The sequence below is a fragment of the Aethalodelphis obliquidens genome, unplaced genomic scaffold (assembly GCF_003676395.1).
Source record: "Aethalodelphis obliquidens isolate GAN/ISIS:26980383/991018 unplaced genomic scaffold, ASM367639v1 scaffold30, whole genome shotgun sequence".
NCBI classification, from domain to species: Eukaryota; Metazoa; Chordata; class Mammalia; order Artiodactyla; family Delphinidae; genus Aethalodelphis; species Aethalodelphis obliquidens.
Window position 1 is genome coordinate 4,907,311 of NW_020837974.1, and position 16,389 is coordinate 4,923,699.

Here is a 16,389-nt window from a genome sequence, read left to right on the forward strand (position 1 = left end):
TTATATAACCTAGAAGAAATGGATAAGTCACTAGAAATATACAGCCTGCCAGGACTGAATTATGAAAAAATAAAAAAACAGACTAATTACTAATTTGGACATTGAATTAGTAATCAAAACCTCCCAACAACAAAAGTTCAGGACCAGATGGCTTCACTGGTGAATTCTACCAAACATTTAAAGAATTAATACCAATACTCTCAAACTCTTCCAAAAAACAGAAGAGGAGAAAACACTTCTAAACTCATTTCACAAAGCCAGCATTACCCTGACACCAAAGTCAGAAAAAGATACTACAAGAAAAAAAGATGACAGGCCAATACCCCTGATGGACATAGATGCAAAAAACCCTCAACAAATTATTATCAAACTAAATTCAACAGTACATTAAAAGGATCATACACCATGATCAAGTGGAATTTATTCCAGGGATGCAAGGATGGTTCAGCATCCATAAATCAATCAATATGATACACTACATTAACAAAATGAAGGATAAAAGTCATATAATCATCACAATGGATGGTGGAAAAGCATTTGACAAAATTCAACATACTTTTATGATAAAAACTCCCAAAAAACTGGATATAGAAGGAATGTACCTCAACATAATAAAGCCCATAAATGATAAAACCACAGCTAACATCATGCTCAACAGTGAACAGCTGAAAGCTTTTCCTTTAAGATCAGGAACAAGACAAGGATGCCCATTCTAATCACTTTTATTCAACATAGTACTGGAGTCCCTAGCCTGAGCAATTAGGCAACAAAAAGAAAAAGTCATCCACGTCATAAAGGAAGAAGTAAAATGGTCTCTTTTGCAGACAACATGATCTTATATAAAGAAAACCCTAAAGACTCTACCAAAAATCTGTTAGAATAAACAAATTCAGTAAAGTTGCAGGATATAATATCAATACACAAAAATCAGTTGTGTTTGTATACACTAACAATAAAATATCAGAAAGTGAAATTAAGAAAACAATCCTATGTACGGTAGTATCAAAAAGGATTAACTACTTAGGAATAAATTTAACTGAAGCGAAAGATCTGCGCACTTAAAATTATAAAACATTGATGAAAGAAATTGAAGAAGACTAAATGGAAGATATTTTGTGTTCATGGATTGGAAGAATTAATATTACTAAAATGTCAATACTACCAAAGTGATCTACAGATTCAGTGTAATTCTTATCAGAATTCTAATGGCATTTTTCATAGATATAGAAAAAAAAATCCTAAAATTCATATGGCACTACAGAAGACCCCATATAGCCAAAGCAATCTTGAAAAAGAAGAACAAAGCTGGAGGCATCTCATTTCCGTATTTCAAACTATACTACAAGTCTATAGGAATAAAAACAGAATGGTATTGTCATAAAAACAGACACATAGATCAATAGAACAGAATAGAGAGCCCAGAAATAAACCCATGTATATAGATCTCTGTTTTAAACAATACACACAAATCAACTCAAAATGGATTAAAGACTTGAGCTTAAAAGCTGAAACAGTAAAACTACTAGAAAAACACAGGGGGTAAGCTCCTTGACGGTGGTCCTGGCAATGACTTTTTGGATTTGGCACCAAAAGAGAAAGCAACAAAATAAAAAATGAGACTACATCAAACTAAAAAGCTCCTGCACAGCAAAAGGAAACCATAAATAAAATGAAAAGTCAACCTACGGAACGGAGGAAAATATTTGCAAACCATACATCTGATAAGGGGTTAATATCCAAAATATCAAGGAATTAATACAACTCAATAGAAAAAAAGTAACACAAAAAATGGGCAAAGGATTTGAATAGACATGTCTCCAAAGAAGACATCCAAATGGCCAACAGGTACATGAAAAGTTACTCAACATCACTAATCAGGGAAATACAAATCAAAACTACAATAAGATATCACCTAACACCAGTCAGGTTTATTTTTAAAAAGGCAAGAGGTAGTAAATACTGGCCAGGATGTAGAGAAAAAGGAACTCTGGTGCACTATGAGTGGGAATGTAAATTGGTACAGCCCCTGTGGAAAACAGTATGGAGATTCCTCAAATAGCTAAAAATAGAACTACCGTGTGATTCAGCCATTCCACTTGTGAGTATATATCCAAAGGAAATGAAATCATTATCTAGAAAAGATATCTGTACTCCCATGTTTATTGCAGCATGATTCACAATATCCAAGGTATGGAAACAACCAAAGTGTCCGTTGATGGATGAATGAATAAACAAAATGTGGCATATATGTACACAATAGAATATTATTCAGCCATGAGAAAAAAGGAAATCTTGCCATTTGTGACAACATGGATGAGGCTGGAGGGCATTATGCTAAGTGAAATAAGCCAGACGGAGAAAGACAAATAGGGTGTGGCATCACTTACATGTGGAAACTTTTAAAAAAATAAATGGAACTCAAAGAAACAGAGTAGAATAACGATGGTTGCCAGGGACTGGGTGGTGGTGGTGAGGGAAATAGGGAGAGGCTGGTAAAAGGGTACAAACTTTCAGTTAATAAGATAAATAAAGTCTAAGGATCTAATGTAAACATGGTGACTGTAGTTAATAACACTGTATTGTATAATTGAAATTTGCTAAGAAAGTAGAATTAAGTGTTTTCATTAAAAAAAAGTAAATATATGAGGCAATGGATGTGTTTCTTAACTTGATGGTGGGAATCCTTTCACAATCCATGCATATATAAAATCACCACGTTCTATACTTTAAATATATCACAATTTTAAATGTCAACTATACCTCAATAAAGCTGAAAAAAAGAAAAAGAATTTGTGGACTCAAAATTCCAGGGGAATAAGATATAGGCACAGTTCCAGGTAAGAAGGCACAGTTCCAAGGAGGGAGGTTCTAGACATGTTCTCACATATATCTGTCTCCCTGCTAACAAGAAAAGTGAGCTTGTCAATGGTAGGACCCAATTGGAGTCATCCTCTTGTTCCTATTGTGCAATGCAATGCCTGCCTCAAAGGACACAGTGTAAGTGTAATGATGGATCAATTATGGAGGTAGGAACAGGGAGGATGGAGAAACGGACTTTTCCTCTTCATAGTGCTGTCTGCTGCATGCTGTGCAGACAGAGCTCGGGTAGAGGCTGATCAGACATTCTACTGAGTTCTCTCCTCCCTACACTCATCTCAGTACTGAGCCGCAAGAGGAAACTGCTGGGTAGAGGTCTGGGTATGAGATACACCTCCAAGGCCACCTGTACAAAGAGCCACTTCCTCTCTGCTGGCAGAAGTAACAGACCCATGAGTCAAGTAATCGATCTTTTCTCTGTTGACTTAGAGCCCAGAGACTGTGTCATTCAGAGGTGACCTTCATCCTGAGGGTACATCTCTCTCCTGCAGTTAAAATTGTCCTCGATCTCCGTCTCCTCCTGTGATCACCTGTAAAGGATCTTCCAAAATGTGTGATTCTTTTTATTAAAAAATGAAAAACCTAGGGCTTCCCTAGTGGCGCAGTGGTTGAGAGTCCGCCTGCCGATGCAGGGGACACGGGTTCGTGCCCCGGTCTGGGAAGATCCCACGTGCCGCAGAGTGGAGCCTGTGCTCCGCAGTGGGAGAGGCCACAGCAGTGAGAGGCCCGCGTACCGCAAAAAAAAAAAAAAAAAAAAGAAAAACCTGAAGGAAATTTGGTAAATCAGTGTTCAGTTGGAGAATGAGAACCATCTAGAAAAAATATATGTATATTATATATAATGTAACTTTTTAGATATGAATTACAGGTATTATGCAATTATGTAGTCATGTAATATATACAGTGATATATATAAATTACAGGTATTACAGGTACTATGAGCTTGTGAGGTCTGGTTCAATAGTCTCTATAAAGCTGTTGCCTTCATCTGATGCTGAAGCTTGAAATCTTCAGAGCAGACAGGAAGGGAAGATGGATGTAAAGAGGGGGAGGGTGAGGACAAACTGGAACCCCTAGGGACAGACTGGAACTCATGTCAGTCTCTCACTGCTCCCAACTCTGATGTCCTTCAGGAAAGGCTGGTGTCCTTTGTCACAGAAGGAAGTGCACCTGGAGCTGGGAGCAGAAGGAGGGCCCCGCAGCAAGGAGGGGAGCCAGCAGGTAAGCTACCCCCGCACCGACCTCTGGAGCATCAGTACCGTGGCTGCTTCACTCTCACCCTCCTAATCCCAGGCAAGATGTCTCCTGCGGCCCACCCTAACCAGATACCTACAGCCTAAGCAAGATGACATATTACAGAGCAACCACATAGTTCCTGCCGAGGTTTGATACAGTGAGGCGGTAGGTACACAGTTGTTTGCTACATATCTGTGTAGTCTCAGATGTATGTTTGAAATACCTTACAATTTAAGGTGTGAATCCATCTACATTCATTGTAGAACCCATAAGAAAAAGATGTCAAAATCCACCCGCTTCCAAAAAAAGTCGACTTTTTGGAACCAGTTAAAACATTATGTAAATGAATAGCCTTTCCAGTGAATAAATTAACAGGCCAGATGGAAACGATCCCGGTGATTCCAATTTCATCTGTCTTCTTAAGTGTTTGCAAAGTAATACCATACCTTAACATTAGCAGAAGAGATATAAGATAGGTTTTTGCTTGAAATTGGATTCCCGAGTACTCATTACACAGAATTAAACTGCAGTCGTTACATGGAATTAACTATGTAGCTTGTAAACCTGAACAACTAGACAAATATTTCACATCTTCACCATTTTGCTACACTTTGAGTTCGAGCTGGAAAGAACTGTGAAAACCTATACGTTAAAAAATTGTTTACTTATTTCAAAATGTGCAGAGGCTGAAGCAAAATACTAAATAACGTTTCAAGTATTTTAATAATTTTCATTAGTCTCAACAATTAAGCACATTCACGAAGCTGACTTTGCGATCGTGTTCCGTTAAATTATAACTACCGAACTATAAACTAAAATTATAGTGAAGTAAAAATAGTCCAAATTAAAGCCACTGTTGCCACCCTATTTTATTAGCAATTAGGGAAAATAAGAGACACCAGGTTTTTCAGCTCTGTGACCTGCTAGGCAATCTAGGCCCTCGTTTCAAAGTCAAAATAACATCATTCTACTGCTGAGAACATGCTTTCCTGAGGTGGGTTGATCGGGTGAATTCTACATGGCTGTCTTTTGGTTTCTCTAGTTGCTATGCTCCCCCACTGAAGAAGCCTTCGCGCTCGTCTCATTGTTCTGTAATCCTACCAGCTGGAGATAACTCCCGTTAACATTTTGCTATATGTCCTTTCACTTTTTTTTTCCATGAGGCACATACTGAATAGAACCCATTTAAAAATTAGTTGTTTGTACTATATTTACATGATCACTAAAACTAGGGAGATTTTTGAAAACAATTTTTGTTTTCAAATTATACTTAACACTAAAATTTGGAAATGCTAATGTTGCTACAAAATTTCAACTTAGAAAAATAACCCCCAAAATGAAAAGTGCTAATTCACAGATATGTTCAAATGCCCAGAGCTGTTATTACCTGCATTCAGAGTAGAATACTCACCCCCTGCCCCAAACACCCCAGCTGCAAAGAACATAATTAAAAATTGGTATGAATCAGGACCACACGAGGTTATTGTTTCATGTAAGCATACCAGCTGACAGTTTTTGGGTGTTAAATATAGAGAGATGGCTCCTTTGGATTGCTGTTTATTATCTATTGACAGAGACTGAAATTAAATTCCTCAGACTGGGTTAGAAGAATGAAAAAGTGATGTAATTGAAATGGGCAAAAATAATTTGAATTGTACTTTTGAAACAGAATGAACACAATTCGTGAATAACTGACCGTCATTCTATGTATGAAAAATTGGTGGCGATTCATCCTTTTGTATACATCCATCCTCTAAGCAATTTCCCCAAGACATTCAGAACATCAGTACCATCCAATGACACAGTGTCCCCTGGGTGCTCCAAATAACCCCTCCAGTGATTATTCCCATACAGGTCCCCTCCTGAGTGACAGAAAAGAAATAACAGAAATCCACGATCATTACCTAGATGCCGTGAGGCTGCCTTTGCTGCTCCAGTGGGTGATGGATTGCTTAGTCAATTAGAAGCTCACAACCATTATTTAAAAGCATCATCATTCACATTGTTTCTCCGAGGCATATGGTAGCCAGAGCCCCGTGGAAAGAGGGCCACAGGATCACGCTGAGTTATTTCAAGTGTTCCCCTTCAGAATTGTTGGGATGAAGAGCCCCTAGCTGGGAAGGGCCAACGGAGTGAATAGAAATATCAGGAGGATCAGAGTACCCACATGGTGCGGCGGTGAAGGCAACATGTGGATTGTTTTAGGAATCAGGGCTCTTAGGTCATCAGTACTGGCCCGGAAAGCCCTCTGCTGGTACGTGGGGGACATTGTCACACACCCAGGGAAGCTAGAGGTGGGGAGGAACTCACCCAATTCCTGCCAAGATGGCCGGGGAATGAGGAGAGCATGAAGGCACAGGTGTGTACCGGGAGAGGGGAAAAGAGAGCCGTGAAATGACACAGCTCCGTTCTTTGGCTCTCCCCAAAGAGCGCTTCATTTTCAGGCTAGATTTCCCCAGTTTGACTTATCTGAAAACGACCTTTTTGGGTTTTGTCCCTTCAACGTGACTTAATATTCTTCAAATCGATACACTTTCAAACGTCTAATAGCCTCATTCTAAAGGGGCGATATTGAAATCAGGTTTGTGCTACTTTTATTTTCCTGATGCCTATTAAAATAAATACACGGTTATTAAATTTAACAATGTTGACCCCTGTCCCCCTAAAATCATCTTGAGGCCCCCTTGTGGTACATGTCCCGCACTTTGAAAAGCTGCTCTGCCACAACCCTCCAAAAAACAGGAGTTCAGAGTTGCTAAGCTACTTAGCAGGATGGCAGCAAACCCAGGAGAGGCCAGGGCGTTGTTAACTTGTGTGTTGGGGTAAAAAGTGCGAGCTTTTAAACGAGCTCCCGGGAAGATGCCTTGCTTCCTCCCAGGAGTCCTCAACCCGGGGTCAGCCCAAGAGAACAGCTTGAACCTGCCACCTGGAAATCAGCCTAATGAGAATTTCCTGGCTTGAGATTGCCCCACCCTAATGAAAGTCCTGTAATGGGACCCTGAGGCTCGCCTCAAATGTTCGGACAATTCTGGGTGTAATTGGCTCAGGTGGTATCAAATAAGAGCCAGGAAAGTAGTGGCTGAGAAAGTGGAGAGGGGTAGGGAGAACTGGAGGAGTGGGGGAGGAAAAGGGGGAGGGGAAAGGGAGGGGGAGGAAAGGGGGGAGGGGAAAGGGAGGGGGAGGGGAAAGGGAGGGGGAGGAAAGGGGGGAGGGGAAGGGGGGAAGGGGGGAGGGGAAAGGGAGGGGGAGGGGGGAGACAGGAGAATGGGTCACAGCCGGCAAGTGTCTGATAGCTTGTTTTTCTAAGAAAAAAAAAAAAAGCTTCAAAATATGTCTGCCTGTCTCAACCAGCATAGCAAGTCTCCTTAGCTTTAGGGCCAAGGTTGCCTCGCACTTTTTCCTGTCTTGTACTATTTGCTTTAACTTAAATCTCGCTTATGGCAATCTAACACCCAGTAGCAGAAAACACATAAGCAAGCATGACTTTCTGCTGGCTAAAATCTCTTCATAGGCATTTCAGACTCAGATAAATCGCTGAGAAAAGCCTAGCCTGACGCCCGGTAAGACCAGAATTCTTCCTAAAAGTCTTCGGTCTCCAAACTACTTTCATCCCTCTACCTCTCGGAGGAAAAAAAACCACACCCACACATCAGCAGATGATGAGAAAGGTGTCTTTATTGGATGATTTTTTTAAAAGGCATTTTTTGTCTGCTGAGGATCTTACAGGAGTCATCAGGGCATACCCACCACCAAAAAGTCACGGATGACTGTCTTATGACCTCACTAAAACAATGGGCAAATTGCAGAAGCGTTTCGGGGGAAATTAATAAATAAATTAGGGGGAGGATGCGGGGTGTCCCAGTTCCTGGGGCTTTGGAGGCCTTCCAGCTGATTCTATCTCCATAGTCTGGGCCCTTTAAGAATGTACCATTTCCTGGAATTCTAGAACAGAAGAGGTGAGAACAGGGTCAGCCAGGATGGCTTGGTACTTTACAGACTTGCTATGGCCAATGAGAGTTCTGAAGAGGAAAGGGAACGAAGCAGATTGTCAGATGATGGGCATGGCCCCCTCCAAGGGCACAAAAGGAAGAAAAGGTGTCACTGCCCACCGGTCCTGACACTCTGCAGCATTCCATCTTCCTGCCTAATCTAACAATCATCTTTAGCTTTTCGATAGAGCTCCTTGTGTTAGAATTTGCCAACCGAGTTATTTCTCTCTGACAATGAGTGAATTCAGTATAGTGGCCCATCACAATCTGTGCTCACTCAACCTTTTGTCTGGTCAATTCAGGACAGAAATGGGAGGTTTTCTTTTTCTATTAAGTAGCTATGTATTGCATATTTAGGAAACATTTAATAGAGCGGGACTTTGAACTAACTTTTCTTTACTGAACCCTAAGCTTACCCCCCAAATTTATATTACTAAAAGATAATAATAATAAGGTGTGCATGCTACAGACTGAAATTGAAAACTGGGTATTTGCTTTATATTTATCGGTACGCTTTGCTTATTTGGAAGTCTTTCATGGTTAGGTTTAAATAAATCAACTTTCCCTTACCTAAGTTATTTTTCTGACCTATCTATACAAGGTGTGTTAAGTCCCATGTAGTAAGTTATAGTGGTATCATCTTGAATAGATTTTTAAAATGAAGTTCTAAAGTAGCAGTTTTACGTTTTAATTAGTACCACCATAAGAACCACATGTAAGATCTCCTGAGCTGACATGCACAAAGTAGGTGAAAATCATGTAAGCAACATGACAAAATCAGATAAACATAATCCTACAGCCATGCAGTTATGCTAAAATTTGAATATAAGGCTCTGCATACAGAAGACTGCGTAAATGATGGTTGATTTATTTGTTCTCTAATATTTCGGGCTACTGCCAATAAAATGTATTTGTTTAAACCCTTGAAAGCTAAGAGGCTTTCCTACTCAAGTCAGTGGACTCTTTACTATGAGACATACTTGAGAATGTCAGTCCTTCCCTTATTCAGAGAGACTCACATCCCACTGGTGGAGATTCCTTACATTATTTTCAGGGTGCATTAGGGTGTCTTGCAAATAATTGGCCAGGAAAGTAGCTAGTATCCTGGTCAGGTGAAGAGTATTTTCTGGTTCATAGACAGTGACCAGTGGGACCAGCTTCTATGGTACATCCCCAGGCATCATGCCAGAGTCTTGACATACATCATTTGCATCCTCACTTTAGTTCTATTTTGCAGATGAGAAGACTGAGGCTCAGCAAGGTTAAGAAAGGGAGATTTTAACCCATATCTGTCTGATCTCATGGCCTAAGCTCCCTGCCCCAGATGCTGCCTGAGCTAAAGTCTCTTATGCCGTGTACAGGTGTGAACATACCATCAGCCCCAATTTTCCCGTCTCCATCATTATCTGCAGCCGCCATCAAGGACTTGGTTTCTGACTCGGTCAGTTCTCTAGCACCACTCTCAAACTTCTGGAGGAAAAACCTACAGGATAATAAAGATTGAGGGGACTGTATTGAAAACCCACACACATTTCTATGCTCACCCCTTTCTCTTGAAGCAAACCGTCTGTTCCAGCAGTTGCAATGATCAGTCAAGATCTTAGCAGGCAAAGGTTTCCTTCATTGTAGAGACTAACGGTGGGCATTTTGTTTTAAAACATCTTTCCAGGATTTTGTTATAAGTCCGTTTGCCCAAGAAAACCTCTAAGACTAATGAATTTTTGCACCCACAGTCTTTGGTGCCCATGTTTAGTGTTTTGCGTGGGTAGATATGTGGTCCACCGACTCATGTTCTTCCCTTTCATGAGGATCTGCTCATGGCTGGACACTGAAGGATACTTAGGAGGCTGGCCCCCTCTACACCCCAGCCCCAGCTAGCAATGTTGGGGTGCCAGACGGGCTTAGGACAAAGCTTACTTCAGCTCTTCTTCATCCAGGTACCCACTCTGGTCGTTGTCTATGAAACGAAAAACGTCCTTCACCTGACTGGCTGACATCTTGGCGAGGCCCGATGTCTGGAAGAATTTTTGGGGTTCAAAAGTATCCGGGTCTGAAGAACAGAGAATGGGTTATTCTGATGCTCACTGGATTGCATTCTGTCTTTGGGCCAAAGTGCTGAAAACATAGGTTATTAAAAATACTACTTTTCATAATAGCATTGAGCTACAGGGACCGAGATTTTGAGTCAGCCAAGACTGGATGGCTTTGTGCTCTCATCTCCTTTCCCCCTTCCCAGCTTTCCCTCTCCACTTGACTTTGTCCGTCTCCCCTTCTCTCGCCTCCTCTCCTCTGTGCCTCCCCCCTGCTCTTTTTACTGGCTGTGTATCCAAGATGCCAGCATCACTGGTCTAGTTGGTGGGAGAAGTGCAATCATGGGATTCAAACAGGCTGCATGGCATCCACCGATTCCTTTTTTTCACATTTAGTAAGTTTCTTTCACCTTACAGAAATGTGATCGTATGTTCAGAGCTCATATTTTTATCATTGTAGCTATCTAGTTAATAAGTTTTTCTCTGATCCCGTGAATTTTCAGCAAAGTTCACATTTTAATTTTTGTAGCTTTTCGGGAGGTAGAGGTACGTGAGAGAAACCCACCCCTGCCTTGTTTCCACTTTACCTTGGCACTCCTGCAGGGCTGCTGCAATGTCATCAGCACTAAGGACATCTGTGATGCTCATTTTCCACCTGTTCACACAGAATAAACAAGATGTGGTGAATGGCAAGCAGAAACATGCACGTCTGGGGGGACCACAACCCCCCCACCCCCAGGCCCACAGAAAATGCAAATTTGTTGAAAAATTTTAAAATGTGATAAGCATAGTATTGTATTAAGAGCTGGGACAGAATATCCAAATAAAAACCAAATATCAAGAAGATCCCAGTCCCCTGTGTCTCAGTGCCCTCTCCTGAATGGAGTTAAAGATGAAATTTAAAAATACAACCTAAAGAACAATTCGATTCTGTTTTCTTGTAAAAATTATAATTACGTCATCGACCACTTACATAGGCATCTACAAACCATTCAGAAGTAAACCATGTTACAAATGCAATAGCATTTTAACACACCAGCCAGAGAAAGGCAGTGTTGCAAATTCCATTTAGGGAAGGATAGAGCTTGGGCTGCTTGCAGACTTTCTATGGAAGGGTTGCTATCTGTCCTGAAGGATGGGAATCAGAGACATCAAAAAACCCATCTACCAGAGATCAAAATCCATCCATGTGTCAACTCCATGGGAAAAGAGAATCTGAGCACAGCATGCACCAACCTAATATGAATGCGTGTAAGAAAGAAGAGTCTGGGGTCTGGTAGGTCCACCAGCTACTCACCGTTTTAGATTTTCCTCTAAGAAGAATCAGGGAAAAGAGTTGAAAGAGCCAAAAAAAAAAAAAAAAACAGATGCGGTTTTGCTGCCTTACTGACCTACCTTATATAGGACTGAAAAAGCGATGGTAAGAACCTCTCAGATTTCCTTTTCAAGGATCAGGTGGACGTAGCTCAGATGTCTTGCTTTACTAATTAAACCTCTTTTTTTTTTTTTCTATTTATATCTCAAGGGAATGTGGGTGGGCACAGCAAATTTTCAAAAACAAACCTCAACAAGCCTTAAGGAAGGTTTCGATTCTGCAAACCAACCCTGCTGGCAAAGTGTAAAGGCACCAGAGGCCTGGTAAAGAGGAGACAGTGGTTGGAGTGAGGTAAACACATCTGGGGGTGCTCTGTAAACTGAAAAAGGCCCCCCAGATGTTAGAAGCTGCTGCCAGAGGCAGGTCTGTGGTCAGCCTCTGAAACTGTGGACACGTGAGGCCGACCTCAGTCTAGGCCTGACAGACTCGAAGTCAGTGTCACATGGATATGAAGGACTTGTCCAGCCCAGGGGATGGCACTGGTTAGATGACTTTCCAAAAAAGTCTTGACTTTGGTTTTTCTCAACTATGTCTTTTTTTTTTTATTATTAAAGTATAGTTGATTTACAATGTTGTGTTAATTTCTGCTGAACAGCAAAGTGATTCAGTTATACACATACATACATTCTTTTTTAAAATATTCTTTTCCATCATGGTTTATCATAGGATACTGAATCTAGTTCTCTGTGCCATACAGTAGGACCTTGTTGGTTATCCATTCTACGTATAAAAGCTTACATCTGCTCATCCCAACCTCCCACTCCATCCCTCCCCCTGCCTCCTCCCCCTTGGCAACCATAAGTCTGTTCTCTACGTCCGTGATCCTGTTTCTGTTTTGTAGATAGGTTCATTTGTGTCATATTTTAGATTCCACATATAAATGATATCGTATGGTATTTGTCTTTCTCTTTCTGACTTCACTGAGTATGATAATCTCCAGTTGCATCCATGTTGCTCTCAGCTATATCTTAAATTGCACACACTAAAAAGGCAAAAAGGAGGAAAACAACCAACCATTCCCAACCCCATAGGTAAAATTTGCAGAAAATATATGAGGCCAGGACTTGGGACCTCATGATTTGTTTTTGTTGGTTGGTTTGTTTGTTTTTACTTTCAGCAAACATTTATAGAGTCTCTATGTGGCCATCACTGTGCTAGACTCTTTTTTTAAATTTGTGGTAAAAAAACACATAACATAAAATTTACCATCGTACCCATTTTTAAGTGTACACACCACACAGTAGCGTTAACTACATGTACATGGTTGGACAACAAATCTCCAGAACTTTTTCATCCGACAAAACCGATCTCTGTACCCGTTGAACAAGAAATCCCCACTTCCCCTCCCCGAGCCCCTGGCGACCACCATGCTACTTTCTGTCTCTAAGAGTTAGACTACTTCAGATGCCCCTTAGAAGTGGCATCGTGCAGTATTTGTCTTTCTGTGACTGGTTTCTTTCACTTAGCAAAATGCCCTCAATCTTCATCCGTGTGGTAGCATATGACAGGATTTCCTTCTTTTTTTGAGGCTGAATTCAAGTTTTTTAAAAGTCAAAACTGATCCCATGTTGCAAACAGAATTATTCAGTGATTTTTTTAGAGAAGGGCCTCAGATTCTTCCCCGGCGGGTACAACCTGGATAGCCATCTTCAGTTTGATCCCAGATATATTTCCCTACCCCCATCCCTGCCCTGTACTTTTGCTAGTGTCATCAATGAAAAGTTTCTCTCAGGAACATCTACAGCATTATTTTTGCATTTTATAAGGTTTTTATTTTTTTATTGAAATATAGTTGACTTACAATGTTGTGTTAGTTTCAGGTATATAGCAAAGTGATTCAGTTTTATATATATATATATATATATATATATATATATTCTTTTTCAGATTCTTTTCCCTTATAGATTATTATAAAATATTAAGTATAGTTACCTGTGCTATACAGTAGGTCCTTGTTGGTTATCTGTTTCATGTATAGTATTGTGTATATGTTAATCCCAAATGCCTAACTTATCCCTCCCCCCCTTTCCCCTTTGGTAACCATAAGTTGGTTTTCTATGTCCCTACAGCATCTCTTAAATTACCAAACCTCAGGTCAGCACCATTTCTGTCTTGCCCACATGATGTTGCCCCAACGCCTAGCACATGCCTGACCTAGTTAGGTACTCGGAAATTATTTGATGAATAGATATATAAAAACAGCAAAAAAGAACTTGAAAACAAGGTTACCAGCCAGCATCCACTTGCCCAGCCTTTAAAAAAACAGTTTCTGAAAATAAGTCTCAAGAAATTAGGTTGGTGACATTAAGTTGCCATAGAAACTGGCCGAGTCCTTTCTTTCTGTGGAAAGGTTTACAACTGTCCACAGAGATAAAGACATTTTAAAAAATCTGCTCATTTAAATGAAAACAGTATATGGGTTAAACCAAGACACTTTAGATTTTCATGCTGTTTTTCTGATAGAAACTAAAGATAACAGAGACCCAGTAAACATGATGTCTGAATCAACAGTGCAACCAGGATTCTGACTTGAATTCCACCGTGTGCAATCTGGGGGTCAAAATGTTGACTCACACAGAAGGACAAACAGTCTGTGATTTCACTAATGTGAGGTCCCTGGAGGAGTCAAAATCATGGAGACAGAGAGTAGAAGGTGGGGGCCGGGGGGTGGGGTGGGGGAGGGGGAGGGGGAGTTAGTGTTTAATGAGGACAGAGATTCCATTTGGGAGGATGGAAAAGTTCTGGAGATGGATGGTGGTGATGGTTGCACAACAGTGTGAGTGTACTTAAAGCCACAGAACTGTACACTTAAAATGGTTAAAATGGTAATGTTTATGTTATGAGTATTTTACTGCAATAAAAAATGTTGATTCAGTAATCTTCCTTATTTTGGCCACCAACTCACAACTGCTCCAGGGAAAGAGTAAAAAGAAGCTTTAGAGGTAGAAGACCTTAATTTGAGCCCAGATCTCTCCTTTATTAGTTGTGTAACTCTGGGTCCCAATTTCCTCTTGTGGGAAATAGGAGTAATTCAAGTGTCTGCTCCGTCAAGCTCCCTGCGTTCTTTTGAGGATCAAAGGACCAAGTGCAGGTCTGCAAGTGTCCAGAGAGGTCTCAGAGTCCCCTGTTGAATCCCACCCCTGTCCTGGGATTGCAAGAGTATTTCATTTGTGTATGCATTCCACTCGGTTGGTAGGGACTTCCCAGAGTGGAAGGAATGGATGCCTGGGTCGACTAGCAATGTCTGCAGTGGGGAAGCCCAGCAGCAGGGAGCAGGGAACTTGGCGATTCTGGCCAGGCTGTGTATTTGGACTTTGCTACTGCCAAGGGCCCTGGACTCTGAGATCACACTTCTGTCTCAGATATTTGATGCTGTCCCCGGTCACCTGTTTCAATCCAAATCCCTGGTGTGCCTCTTAATCTTGCAGACTTCCTCTACTCTGAGCCCACACACCTGCTGATTGTGTAGCTCTGTGATGTCATCTTTCTAGCCACACTGGCCTGACCCATCTCCTGACCCACTGGCCTGTCCGAGATGTCATCACTGCTTATGCCCGATCCCAGCTGCCTTGCTGGTGACTAATTTCCCAGAAGTGTCTGAGGCTTTTTCAGTGTTTATGACGCTGTAGACAAAAGCACAGCTGACCTACTTCCATACTCTCTCAATGGATGTCACCTCCTAACATTTCTCAACTTCATCTTCTCTCCATGCCCCACTGTCACCACCCTAGTCCAAGCCACCATCATCTCTTTGGGGAATAATTGCAGTGAACTCCTAACTGGCCAAGCCTCATCCACTTGGGTTCCCCTTCCAACCTAACTGGGTGGACCTTTCTAGAAACCCACCTGTGTTAGTTTCCTAGGGCTGCTGTAACAGACTGAGTGACTTAAAATCTGTTGTCTCAAGTTCTGGAGGCCAGAAGCCCAAATCAAGGTGACAGCAGAGCCATGCTCCCTCTGAAAGGCTCTATGGGAGGATCCGTCCCTGCCTCTTCCAGCTTCTGGTTTTGCTGGCAGTGCTCAGCATTCCTTGGCTTGCAGCTGCATCACTACAATCTCTGCCTCTATCATCACATGGCCATCTTCTCCCTTTGTGCCCTCTTCTTAGAGGGACACCAGTCATAATGGATTGTGTTCACCCTACTTTAGTATGACCTCATCTTAACTAATTATATCTGCAATGACCTTATTTCTAAATAAGGTCACATTTTGAGGCATGGGGATTAGGACTTCAGCATATATTTTTTGTGGGGAGGGGACACAATTCAACCTATAATTTCAAGCACATGGTTCCCCATCCCTCTCTCCCGCCAAACCACAAGTCCTTCACTGGGTTCCACTTGCTTTTGAAATAAAGACAGAAGTCCTTCCCATGACCTTGAAGGCCCTGCCTGATCTGTCCCCTGAGGACTTCTCCAGCCTCATCTCACACTGTCTCCCACTTCAGTCCCTCAAGTTACCTTTCTGCCATCCATGGCCTCTTTGTACTGTTGACTTTGCCTGAAAACTCTTCTCCTTCTTCTCGCCATAGATGTCTCATACACAGCCTTTATATCTCTGCTCAAGCGTCACTTCTTCCAGGAAGCCTTCCTTGACTCCCAGACCAGGTCAGACCCCCCACTTCACAGGCAGTTGAACCACCATGCTTCTCTCTTATAGCAAAATCACAGCTGCACGGTCCCACTTGCTGTGATTGCTTGAATAGTGTCTCTCTGCCCACCGGCCAGTAAGACGCATGAGGGCACGGGCAGGGGCTGTGTTTGTTCAACTCTGTTTCCCCATGTGGACACAAACAAAGACCAACCAAATGAGAACATGCAAGGGCTATTTCTTCAGAGCATCCTGAGGCAAAGGAGTCGATCACCATCACTTGTGTTTGGCA

At 41.6% G+C, this 16,389-nt stretch overlaps 2 protein-coding genes across 2 annotated transcripts in view; one reads left to right on the top strand and one right to left on the bottom strand.

The window, feature by feature from the left end:
- Window positions 1-16,389, top strand: part of LMTK2 (lemur tail kinase 2) — a 177,059-nt gene that overhangs the window by 4,762 nt on the left and 155,908 nt on the right. The window contains exon 2 of the mRNA XM_027125761.1: window positions 4,011-4,098. The gene's annotated coding sequence lies outside the window, so the exon portion shown is untranslated. The remainder of the gene's footprint in view (window positions 1-4,010; window positions 4,099-16,389) is intronic.
- OCM (oncomodulin) lies at window positions 8,592-10,780 on the bottom strand. The gene is made up of 3 exons (XM_027125771.1): window positions 10,720-10,780; window positions 10,020-10,152; window positions 8,592-9,585 (listed from the first exon to the last, which is right to left on the bottom strand). Exons 1-3 carry the CDS (start codon window positions 10,778-10,780, stop codon window positions 9,402-9,404), a joined length of 378 nt encoding a protein of 125 aa, XP_026981572.1. The 3' UTR covers window positions 8,592-9,401.

Bases quoted from the DNA above. Each gene is read 5' to 3' on its own strand.
- OCM (XM_027125771.1), bottom strand. From the start codon at position 10,780: ATGAGCATCACAGATGTCCTTAGTGCTGATGACATTGCAGCAGCCCTG. The intron at 10,153-10,719 runs GTAAAGTGGAAA...TCTGTTCTTCAG, and splicing joins AGCCCTGCAGGAGTGCCAAG to ACCCGGATACTTTTGAACCC. The intron at 9,586-10,019 runs GTAAGCTTTGTC...ATTATCCTGTAG, and splicing joins CTGGATGAAGAAGAGCTGAA to GTTTTTCCTCCAGAAGTTTG.